Here is a 12,829-nt window from a genome sequence, read left to right as displayed (position 1 = left end):
GATATTATTGCTAAATAATAATGAGATAGGATATCAAAATCTATGTTGAAGCTCATGCTTATGTGAAAGATTAAAAAACAAGAGCTACTATTCAGCGTGTTTTTCATATCCTTTACCCATTAGAGCAAATTGTGAAATAACGTAGCTAATGTTTTCACTACTAATTCATTACCTTCGAATAATTTAACTACTTTTCTAGTACTTGTGGATTGGCATTCCAAGGGTGCACATATAATTCCACTTTGGAAATGAACTATAGAAAAAAGTATATAAAGTTGAAGAAATGCAAAACAGAGTAGAAGGGAAAAAGCTGAGATGATGTTCATAGAGCGGTCAAACAACCAGATATTGAGAGGACGGACTACCAAGACAAAGAGTTTTGCATTCATACACAGTGTAAGCAGGACTTTAAAGGAAAATGTTAAAATGGAGCAGTCCATGATGCTGTGAATTCTTCAAAGCTAAGATTTTTTTCAGCATTGCTCCACAGAAAGGATATATATTCTTAGAAACTGGTAATAAAGGATGAGTTAAAGTAAAAATGATAAAATAACTATGGAACAGGAAAAGATAAATATCTCATTTAATTTCCTGTTAGTTTATGTTGAACTATTGTAGTTGAATTCTTTTGGACTTTTTGAGTAAGGCAACAGATTACTCAAAATAGGAAGGTTGTAGAGGTAGTAAAGAACTTCATATTCTCAGCACCATGGTTTTAGATACAAATATGATAGATTAACTGTTCAGTCATGGTCAAGAAGAATCATCAAGGATGCTCCTTTTAAGACATTTCAAGAACTTTAAACTGTCATAGATGAGAAATACCCAATGCTACAGATGCATATTATGCTCCCAATTATATTATGGTACTGTATGATTTGGTAATATCTCAGCTGTGGTGAATGCTGAACACTGCATCTAAAACAATTAGATGCCATATCTCCTGTCTGAATGGACTGTACTTTTCTAAACTGAAATGCGAAGCCTTAAAGATCTTACCTGACTAGTTCCACCCTACCCATTCTCCATTTACTCTCCTTTCATCTGTTAAATGGCAATGGTCCGTGGGTGTGCTTTCCCACCTCAGGAACTTTGTTTTCTGGAACCAATGAGTTCCTGTACGATGTAGGCCCTGGGCCACTTGTGATCCCTGTCCAACTTTCATGTGTTGCATTCCCACCACAAAACAGGAACTGCAACCTTTATGCAAAATATGTGACGTTCAAAGGTCATAGGTTAAACTTTTGCTGTCATTTCAATATGCAGCAGAACTGCCAAAACAATGAAGGATGAGGTGTTGTTAGTTTGTGTCCCTTGTGCTATTGCAAATACATTTATTGCTATTTCAGTAAATTGATTTAAGAAAATTGGTTGAAGGGGTTAAAAAAAAACAAAGAAAGCCAGAGCTCAAAAGAGAAGATGAATTTTACACTGGATTGTAAAGATTCAAGATTCTGAGGCAGAAATAAGATACATCAAAAAAGAAAAGGTAATATTAAAATTATTCATTAATTTTGCATATAATTAATACTGTAGTGAAATTCAGATTTAAAAATAGATGGTACCATTGCCAATTGGTCAACCAATCAGCACAATTTATGGCCAGGGCCACACCCACAAGAGTCCCATGTTGAATGAAAAGTACATACCTTAGTGTAGGAGCTGAAAAAAATACTGGGAACTACAAATGGCCCAAGTTGCAGTTGTGGGCATGCTACAAAGGTTCCAGAGTTTCTAAGTCCCAGGTACCTAAAAATGTTCCTGTGGTGGGAAAATGCTTACATTTACCTTAATGTTTCTTGCACAGAAAATATTTCAACTGTATAATTAGAAAGTTACATCAAAGTGCTTTGTGAATGTTGTGGAAAGATGGTTTTCTTGTCCTTATGTTGTATTTTTGTATCGATGTTTTTATTCACCAGTCAAACTGTGCTTAATTGGTGGTGTTATGACAATAATGTAAAGCAGAAGAAGAAGATCAACCAATTGTTGATGGTTTTAATATGGTAAAATTAACAGTCAAATGAGCACCCCAATTTGTGCTTACAGAAAACACAGTTAAGATTTATTTGATACTGTATACACAAATAACACATGCATCCAGTAACAGGTTTTGGAAGGAGTGAGAAGTAGCTGTGTGAGGTATTTCACTAAACACCACACAATTAATTAGGAAAATGTTTAATTTAATTAGAAGTGTTTGTGCCATACAAAAAAAACTTAATACAGTTATGAAAATCCATGGTATCCATGTATGGAATAAATTAATTGTGCTCTGGATAAGCAGGTTCATGAAATGAATGGTTGGATGAATGGTGTACTATTCCATCAAAGTCCAGACTACTTAGAAATGTTTTGCTTGAGTAGAACTTATTATTCTGCTCGGTGGCTGTCTTTCGAAATATTTTTTTCTTTAAACGATCATTTACGCCCTTAATGCCAAATTCTTTGATTTACCTTTAATTAAAACATTGCTAACTTAAAAGTTTTAGAACGTTAACATGTTCATGTTTACTTGAGCATAGTGGGGAGGGGGAGGGATGAGTAACAGCAGCTGATCGGCACCCTGCTGAAGTCATAAATTAAAAACCCCAGCTCGTCCTTTGGATGTTCCTAAATCGGAAGATATTTATTTTATATTCTTGTAACTTTGAATTAAATCAAAGGAGTAAACAGACGTAGACATTTTGTGACGCCAGGCCGAACGACGTGCGCCCACCATTTTTTAGTTGCGGGTTTGCTCAATCGCCTCACTACTATTGTGGAAATAAGTGTATCCATTTAATTTTTAAACCACCTGTTTGTAGTCAGCAATGACGAAAGCGATACTTTTCTTTTTCGACGGTATTAAACAGCCGGCCACATTTAATAGCTTTGGCATCTATGTTTGGAATCCAGTCGAGAAGAATCTAAATATAATTGTGATATCATGTTAAATCAACACGCGCCCCGTCCGCCTCCATTTTCAAACTCGAGATTATGTAATTCTGAGGCAGCTTCTGTTTTCTCTTCTCCCTGGATCACGGGGGCGGCAGTGCATTGAGAATATCGACATATGTGTAGAGTTTTGATGGCCGCTATAAACATTGCTTCTCGATATCTGTTATCTACTCTGTATTCTATCCGCCTCCAAAAGTTGCAACACAGCCATTTCGATCTCCGTTACGAACGTGTTCTTGCATTTTGTGTAGGGGCGGGCCATGCCGTGTGCGCGCCTCCTGCAAACTTGCCGGCCGGCGAGCTAGCGCAGCTTTCTAGCGAAATAAATAAATAAAATAAAATAAAAATAAAACACTGACTGACATCTTGCTGGCGTTCACCAATCAAATCGCAGGAAGCTTTGGCCACGTGCCATTTTGGAATGTTTATACTTTCGTATGGCCTATCAGAGTGAATGGAAGGCGGATTCCTGCGCTCTCGCCCGGCTGCACGCGCGGGGAGGGGGGCGTGACGAGCATTACTGCAAAAAGCAAAACAATATGTGTTTTTTTCCCTTACCGGCGGCTGTCCTGAGTCCCTGGTTATAGAAAGAAAACGGAGCAAAGAAGTATTACAGGAGCTAAGAAGTCGAGCAAAGAATCTATTAAATGTATTTTTTCTTCGTCTTTTTTGTTAATATAATAATAGCTCTTCGGTAGCTCTCAACTTACTATAGCCCCGGCTATCGTCCCAACAGATCATGAATTCCAAACGTCTTCCCAAGAGATCTGTGGTAGGAATCAAGGTCTGCACCTCCTCGGGTGTAACCGGTAACATCCAGGTTGGAGATGATAACAAAAATGTTAAACCCTATCCCGCCGGGATCGTCGGGGTAATACAAGCATGCAAGAGCGATTCTTCTGCAGGAAGCTGTGCGCACACGCTGCTGGTGGACGATGGCACTTCGAAAGAGTATCTCAGCGACGAAATCATTTTGAACGGGAATGATTTTAAAACGGCAGGGAAAGAAAAACACACTAACAGTTCGAAGAAGGTAAGGGTATTGACCATTTTTACTTTAACGCATGCCGCACGCTCTTTTGAACCGCAGCCGGCATCCGCTTAACATCGTTTTGTTTTAGCATGTGCTGTGAAAAATATTGCGCATGTTTTTTTGCGTATGCAAATGATGTCACTTTAGAATAAATTAAGACATAACTTAATCCGTTTGGAAAAAAGAACACAGTAATTTATAATAGATTATAAGAGCTTCTCCTTGTAACATTCATCTTCCGCTTGCATTAAACAAATTGTGCTGAAGTTTATTTGCTAAGATGGCGACTCAATGAATGTTCAAAGTTTAGTATAAAGTGAAGAGGGGGCAGGGACTTAATGAAAAAAAAGCTTTCCCTCCCCCTGCGTATTGTACAGTGTAAAGCGACGGATGATATGCCCCAGCTATACCGGTACCGTAAAACGAGAGAAGTCGCCCAAGACTCTTGCAACGAGCAGAGCCACACATGCTAATGTTTGGCACGAGAGACATTTACCAGTAATGTCCGATTGTGGAAGTAGTATGGCTACTGTACCGCTTGCTAAGGGGGCGTGACGTCACACACTAAAAAGCCGGTTACGGGCGATCTGACAGGCTGGGTTGCACGTCTGAAAAGAAACCCGCTGAAAACGGCGATGTTTACACTACTTACATCGTAATACGGTTTAATCGGGCCATTTACTGAGTCGACGAAAAGAAATGGAACGAGTAAACAGAGCTACCGGTGACGATTAAGCGTGTACGAAAACACACGCACACACAAAACCCTTCGCTAGGCGAGGCGAGAGAAGTCGCCCGCCAGTGTGGAGTTAACAGGCGTGCGCAACACCAGCCTGTGTTCCGAAAGGGAAAGAGAAGGGGGTGTGTATCTGTGGACATTTTGGCTGGGTAGGGGGCTGTTTCTTGTACAGTCACGTTGCATATTATTATATTTTATATGCGGCAAGGGGGGGGGCAGCATTATTTATTCGCTTTCCTTCTCCTTACGCCGAAGCAATGACGGAGACACGCCCCCAACCCGCCATTCCTGTTTACTAGCAGTTTATACAAAACGAAGCAACGACTCGGCGTCGCTTGAAAACCGGACCAATGGTAACCTTGTTCGATTGGTTTATGTTACTGAGACTCGTACGGCTAGATGCTATCTGTGCCTTGGGAGGGGGGCAAATGGCCCCACCCGGCCCATGTGAAACCCCATGATGCTTAAAGCCAGAAGAGTGTACACAAGAAGTACACGAATCGTACGACACATCCTGTAATCCTTTTCAAATATTTATTTCATGTTGAATTTTTTTAAAACGTTACTTTTCAGTTTGCTTGAACAGACTACAGGTATTGCTCCCCCAACCCCAGTCACCACAGCTTTGTTAGCTCAGAGATAACCAGGACAATCACTGTTAGCCGTTTTAGAGATGATGTAATGGCAGAGCTGTGACGGACCTCTCCGTTTTCTTGAAGATAAGCTGCGTGACACTTGTGCGTTTTCTGGGGGGTGTCTTAAAGGGTGAGAAGCACTTAGTATGTAATTGACACCTTAAATTGCTTGGATTGGATCCTGGAGGAAGTTCTCCTCACTGTCCTTTTAGTTAATATGTCTACCATATGCTTGTTTCTTCTAACAGTCCATTCTTCCTTTCTGTTTTTTCGTTAGAAATGCATTTAACCTTAGCCCAGCTAAAAGTCTTGGTGCATATCGATAGAACTTTGTTTATCTCAAGTGGAAATTTAGGTTTTAATAGTTGCTTGGAAATACTGTAACAGACAACAACAGCTCTCAAACACACTCGAGAATTACAAAAAAAGATGAAAAAACAAAAAACACTGACCTGTCCTAGATAAAAGAGCAGTCACAGTTAGGCATTATATTGGGCGTATTGTCATGGAATGTGTGGGACTAAAAGTTCTGATCTGTGTATCTGTTTGTCTGTTTTGTTTACAGTATAGACAGAGGGGGAGAGAGAGAAAGTCTTCTCTTGAGCTTTGGTAAAGTTTGTTTTTCTTTGGGGACAAATAAAGCTTAATTATAAGGGCAACTGGTGCATAGTCCTCAATAAGTTCTGTTTGTCAGTCATATTGTATTATAGGGGAAACGTGTGTTATAATGACTGTTTAGTTAGAAGACACTAGGTAAGGGACAGGTAGCTGAAGAGTGGAGTGGGTAGTGTTACTGACTTTCATCTACAGGTAGCAAGGTTTGATTCTGTCTTGGTGCCCAATCTGTGTGGAATTCTCACTGTGTTCATGCTTTCTTCAGGTATGTGCATTTCCTCCCAATTTTGAAGATGTTTATTTTAGGTAAATGGGTGACTCACAATTGGCCTATAGGGAGCAGCAGTGGCACAGAGAGAGCCTTTATTTAATAAAAAGTATTTTTGAAAAATGGAAAGTTGAAGCGGCCATAAACCTTTATTTTATACAGCTCCATTTTTTTTTTGAAACCTCATCACTTTCTCATCTAGAACAATTATTGTTTTTGTATTTTTTACATTTGGTGTACCGGCAGGTCAAGTGGCCCAGCTGGCCATAAAATCAGTTGATATGGCATCCAAACCATTATGCATTATGCCACAATTCTTTAAAGACCTGTATAAACCACAGCAGTAAAAATTATATCAGGTGTATATCATAATTCCTTTTTAATTAGCTTGTTGGCCATTCTATGTGAAACATTTGCAATCTGTAAGAATTAACTTGAAATCGTTGTTTAGCCTAAAAGCCATAGGTGTAAATTGTTTATTAAATTGATTTCCAGAACTGATGAACGTCAGTGCATTAATTTCTAGCATTTTTTTTGGTGGTGTAGTGGCTCCCAAATAGTGCTAGAATCCCCTTTTGATTTTCAAAAAGGGATTCATTTATGTTTACAGTTTGCATTTTCTTCCAGTTGTCTAGAGTTTGCAAGTAGTTTTAGTCTTTTGTTTGCTGGTATTTCCTATGTAGACTCCTATGGTGCAATGACATACTATTAGGTCAGTTCAGTCTTAACTAATTAGGCATCTGAATAAGAGTGCACTGTGTCGGAATGCGTTTTTTTTTTCTTTTTTTTTTTCCTCTCCATTCATTCAGGGTTGGTGGCTACAGCAGGAAGAGGTGGTTCCAAAAATGTGTGGAGGTTTTTGGAATGTGTTAAAATTAAGCTGGAATTTTTTTATTTATTCAAAGCTTTTTAAATTAATTGATTTATATCAGCCCTCCATGATCTGTGCACAGTACTACTTAATGGTAATCCACATTACTAACCGAGAATAGTAAACCGGATGGACGCAGGGACATCCGGCCATGGGCCGTAGCCGCAAAAAGACGTACTGCGCAGGCGCCCCAAGAAATGAGGCGCCGCGAGAGGCGGCCGCGACCACAGAAAAAAGGAGTCAGCACAGAAAAAAGGAGCGAAACGGCGGCGACGCACACAGCGCCGCACCAAACCCATTGCACACGAAACTAGCAGACAAAAGAAGCCGCTCGCGCCCCACAAATCCCACACCCACCTCCAAGCACCCCCCCCCCCCCCACAAGCAACGGACGGGACACACACAAAGAGGAGGACTCAACAAGCCCCTGGCACACAAAAAGAAAGAAGACGCTCGCGCCCCACCACTCCCACCACCCCCTCCAAGCAACATCCCCCCCCCCCCCCCAGATGCCAGCAAAGCACACAGCGCCGCACGAATCCCATTGCACACGAAACGGGATGCACACAAAGAGGAGGATTCAACAAGCTCCTACCACACCAAAAAAAAGAAGCCGTGACCGCCACACCAAGCCCATTAGAGACGAAACGGGACAGACTACGGACATGGCACACGAAACGTTCACAACAACGACGATTCAGACCCACAAACACACTAACATCAATAAGAAGTGACACCCAAAGCCCCATTTCTAAAGGAACCGTCCGTATTAAACATACGTCATCTCAATACCTTCACACTATGCAGCATAGGTGGATCTCCTTACAATAAAGCACTATTAACCGTTCAACTGCAGAAAAGGCTCCATATTAACGGTGAGTGCGATCCTCCTTATTACTTATCCATATTTCTCACGCTGAAGAACAAACAAGTCATGAATACACGCTCACGGGTACAAAACGATACGGCTCGGATAACAGGACCAAACACACGAACCCGCATGAAAAAACAAAATACACGGCGGCGCATACAACGCGCTTCTGAAACTCCGGGAGAAAAAATGTCTCGGCTCCAAAAACGCAAAGCTCAACTAACCCCGTTACAGAGACGAGCCCAAATGGACCGACACAATCAACGTAGACATACACGGCGCGCGTCTCAAAGTGCTGCATCGAAACAGGCACGAGTTCAAACCGAAAGACCTCGCGTCTCAGACATACAAAAACGGGAGCGAAGAGACAGCATAAATGAACGCAGACGTCTACAACGCGCATGTGAACTGCCAGAAAACAAGCAAGCAAGGCTCCAAAAACAAAGCTCAACTGACCGACATACAAAAACGGACAAGGCTCGATACAAACAATGCACGACGTAGACTGAAACGGACTTTTCGCACAGCACAGGCGAATCGATTACACCTCCAAAATAGCGCGTCCCAAATACTGGACATGCAACAACGCGCCTCTCAAACGCCACAAGCAAAACATGCCCGTCGCGGACATCAACGCCAGACACCTGCTAAACGCTCGCGCCACTTAGCTGACAACGCGTTCAATAATGAGTCCACTATTGAGGAAAATTCATTGGGATTAATGAATGTCATTTGCAATCATTGTCATTCACTTAACTTCCCTGAAGAAACAACTGGCAATACAAGTAATGAATTTACACGTTGTTGTCAAAAGGGTCAGATTAGACTGCCTCATTTACATTCATATCCTGAATATCTACAGAAGCTTCTAACTAACGATGTACCTGAAAGTAAAAGCTTTATGAACTGCATTAGATCCTACAATAGTTCATTTGCTTTTGCATCTACCGGAGTAAATATCAGGCCACCAAAAGGCAATGGCCCATACTGCTTTCGCATATGTGGACAAATATTGCATCGCATTGGAACAGTGCACCCTGAAACAAATCAACAACGCAAATATGCACAAAGATATTATTACAATTCCCCAATCCTTTATCTGCGACGACTTAGTTACAGAGATATTTGGAACAGCAATCTCATTAGACCAAATACCCCTTTTAACACAACGCACTATATTATGTCCAAAAAATATTAATGTTGATCACATTAATAACCAGGTCATTTCATTACTTCCTGGAGAGGCACGGCTCTTTCTAAGCTCTGACAAAGTTGACTCTGATGACGACAATGAACATCTGAATTTCCCCTTAGAATATTTGAACACTATTAACCCAGCCGGATTACCACAACACAATCTTAGCCTTAAAAACGGAACAATAATCATGCTATTAAGAAACCTTAACACTAAACAGGGTTTATGCAATGGCACACGTTTAGTCGTCAACACCATGACACACAATGTTATTCAAGCAACAGTTCTTACAGGATCACATGCTAACAATACTGTTCTCATTCCTAGAATTGACCTTACGAGTTCTGACCTAGAATTACCTTTTACATTGAAACGCCGACAGTTCCCCATTAAACCTGCATTTGCCATGACCATCAACAAATCACAAGGACAAACCATGGACAAGGCTGGCATCTACCTCTCTGAACCCGTTTTTGGACATGGACAACTTTATGTTGCCTTCTCACGTGTTCGACGTTCATCTGACGTTAAAGTTATAAATGCTCCATGCCAAGGAAGACTCATTCAAGGACAGGACCCCATCTTTACTACTAATGTTGTGTACAAAGAAATATTCCAATAAACCATTACTCTGTGCCAAACACTGTATTGTTTGCTTTCTATATGCATCATCCACACCTGCACACTATTCTACAGTGGTGTGAAAAACTATTTGCTCCCTTCCTGATTTCTTATTCTTTTGCATGTTTGTCACACAAAATGTTTCTGATCATCAAACACATTTAACCATTAGTCAAATATAACACAAGTAAACACAAAATGCAGTTTTTAAATGATGGTTTTTATTATTTAGGGAGAAAAAAAATCCAAACCTACATGGCCCTGTGTGAAAAAGTAATTGCCCCCTTGTTAAAAAATAACCTCACTGTGGTGTATCACACCTGAGTTCAATTTCCGTAGCCACCCCCAGGCCTGATTACTGCCACACCTGTTTCAATCAAGAAATCACTTAAATAGGAGCTGCCTGACACAAAGAAGTAGACCAAAAGCACCTCAAAAGCTAGACATCATGCCAAGATCCAAAGAAATTCAGGAACAAATGAGAACAGAAGTAATTGAGATCTATCAGTCTGGTAAAGGTTATAAAGCCATTTCTAAAGCTTTGGGACTCCAGCGAACCACAGTGAGAGCCATTATCCACAAATGGCAAAAACATGGAACAGTGGTGAACCTTCCCAGGAGTGGCCGGCCGACCAAAATTACCCCAAGAGCGCAGAGACGACTCATCCAAGAGGTCACAAAAGACCCCAGGACAACGTCTAAAGAACTGCAGGCCTCACTTGCCTCAATTAAGGTCAGTGTTCACGACTCCACCATAAGAAAGAGACTGGGCAATAACGGCCTGCATGGCAGATTTCCAAGACGCAAACCACTGTTAAGCAAAAAGAACATTAGGGCTCGTCTCAATTTTGCTAAGAAACATCTCAATGATTGCCAAGACTTTTGGGAAAATACCTTGTGGACTGATGAGACAAAAGTTGAACTTTTTGGAAGGCAAATGTCCCGTTACATCTGGCGTAAAAGGAACACAGCATTTCAGAAAAAGAACATCATACCAACAGTAAAATATGGTGGTGGTAGTGTGATGGTCTGGGGTTGTTTTGCTGCTTCAGGACCTGGAAGGCTTGCTGTGATAGATGGAACCATGAATTCTACTGTCTACCAAAAAATCCTGAAGGAGAATGTCCGGCCATCTGTTCGTCAACTCAAGCTGAAGCGATCTTGGGTGCTGCAACAGGACAATGACCCAAAACACACCAGCAAATCCACCTCTGAATGGCTGAAGAAAAACAAAATGAAGACTTTGGAGTGGCCTAGTCAAAGTCCTGACCTGAATCCAATTGAGATGCTATGGCATGACCTTAAAAAGGCGGTTCATGCCAGAAAACCCTCAAATAAAGCTGAATTACAACAATTTTGCAAAGATGAGTGGGCCAAAATTCCTCCAGAGCGCTGTAATAGACTCATTGCAAGTTATCGCAAACGCTTGATTGCAGTTATTGCTGCTAAGGGTGGCCCAACCAGTTATTAGGTTCAGGGGGCAATTACTTTTTCACACAGGGCCATGTAGGTTTGGATTTTTTTTTCTCCCTAAATAATAAAAACCACCATTTACAAATGGTTATATTTGACTAATGGTTAAATGTGTTTGATGATCAGAAACATTTTTTGTGACAAACATGCAAAAGAATAAGAAATCAGGAAGGGGGCAAATAGTTTTTCACACCACTGTATATCTCATTCATACATCTCACTCTTTGTCATGCCCCAACGCCAGGGGTTGGCGAGCGAAGCGAGCAGGGGGCGGAGCCCCCTAGTAAATATAGAAATTACTTTCTGGTTTTGCTCACTACATACCGTGGTTATCTTTGAAATTCATAGAATGTCCATACAGTTATACCTTTACAGTATAGCCTGTTTGTGTGATTGTAATTCTTGGTGGCAGATACTGTATTTCGTTGTATTTAATAGTTTTTGCAATTGAACTTTTAACTATTGGATAAATTTAATATTTTAACTGAATTTTATGTATTGATGTGCTTAAAAGATTTTAGAGCTGATGACTGAATTAAAATGTACATTCTAAAAATATAAGAGCTGAGTTCCGTAAGTGATTACTTTGTCCCTGACACTGGTTACTCTGTTGACAGTTGACAGACAGACGCAGGAGGCACACTGATAAAAACACAAATGGTTATTTTTTTCATCACTTGTGGGCAACGTCTTACCCGTTCTCACAAGTACAACACAGTCCAAAGCACTAACAGCACACAATACTTTCCTTTCTTTTCCTTCCCTTTTTCTTTTCTTTTTTCTCCTCCACTACTCCTCGGCAAGCTTCGTCCACCTTCCACCCAACTGGCTTGCCAAGTAGGGTCTGCTGGCTCCTTTTATATGTTACCCAGAAGTGCTCCAGGTGCTTGATGACCTACTTCCGGCAGCACTTCCAGGTGTGGTGAAAGGATCGTCCATATGGGTTCAGGAGCATCTGTAGCAGCCCCTGGTGGCGCCCCTGGATCCCAACAGGGCTGTAGACAACTCCATCTCCCATGAAACCCTGTGGAAGTCTGTAGCACCGCTGCAACCCATGAGGGCTGCCTGTGGGAGGTACTGTTCTGCCCACACTTGCTCCCAGAGTCCTCTCAGTGAAGAGGCGTCCCAGCCGTCTATGACCGCACAAATGTACACTCTGTACTTAGCACTTTAAGAATTATACAAATAAAAGTTAAATGAATGCCAAGTATAATATGCCTGTAAGTATATGTAGCAAATAGGCACTATGTAATTAATAGTCTTTGCAAAATGAAAAATGTTATGACAAATTAATTTGCTATTAAAAAAAAATACATATTAATGTGGGATTTTTTCGTAACATGAATACTAGATTTGAATGTGTCATTGCATTTGATTTTTTTCTGACTTGAATACTAAATTTGAACAAGCCTCATTGCTAAGCAGTGTGGATTACTAAAATTCCTTAAGTACAGTAATTTGAGAGATTCAACATACAGTCAGTAATACTTTTTTAAATTAATGGATATGTGTGTAGTACTAGGATGTTGTACCATGTTAGCCATTATGAATGCAGTGAGAAGTTAAGC

General features: G+C 40.8%; 1 protein-coding gene across 1 annotated transcript in view; it reads left to right on the top strand.

The window, feature by feature from the left end:
- The first annotated feature begins 3,452 nt into the window (after positions 1-3,452).
- The window catches only part of slc2a4rg (SLC2A4 regulator), a 177,612-nt gene continuing 168,235 nt past the window's right edge, over positions 3,453-12,829 (top strand). Inside the window, exon 1 of the mRNA XM_028811713.2 lies at positions 3,453-3,973. Coding sequence (XP_028667546.1) covers positions 3,680-3,973 — 294 coding nt within the window. The 5' untranslated portion in view covers positions 3,453-3,679. The remainder of the gene's footprint in view (positions 3,974-12,829) is intronic.

This window comes from Erpetoichthys calabaricus, chromosome 10 (assembly GCF_900747795.2).
Source record: "Erpetoichthys calabaricus chromosome 10, fErpCal1.3, whole genome shotgun sequence".
In the NCBI taxonomy this organism is placed as follows: domain Eukaryota; kingdom Metazoa; phylum Chordata; class Cladistia; order Polypteriformes; family Polypteridae; genus Erpetoichthys; species Erpetoichthys calabaricus.
The sequence above is the reverse complement of the archived record's forward strand: the minus strand, read 5'-3'. Positions and strand labels throughout refer to the sequence as shown.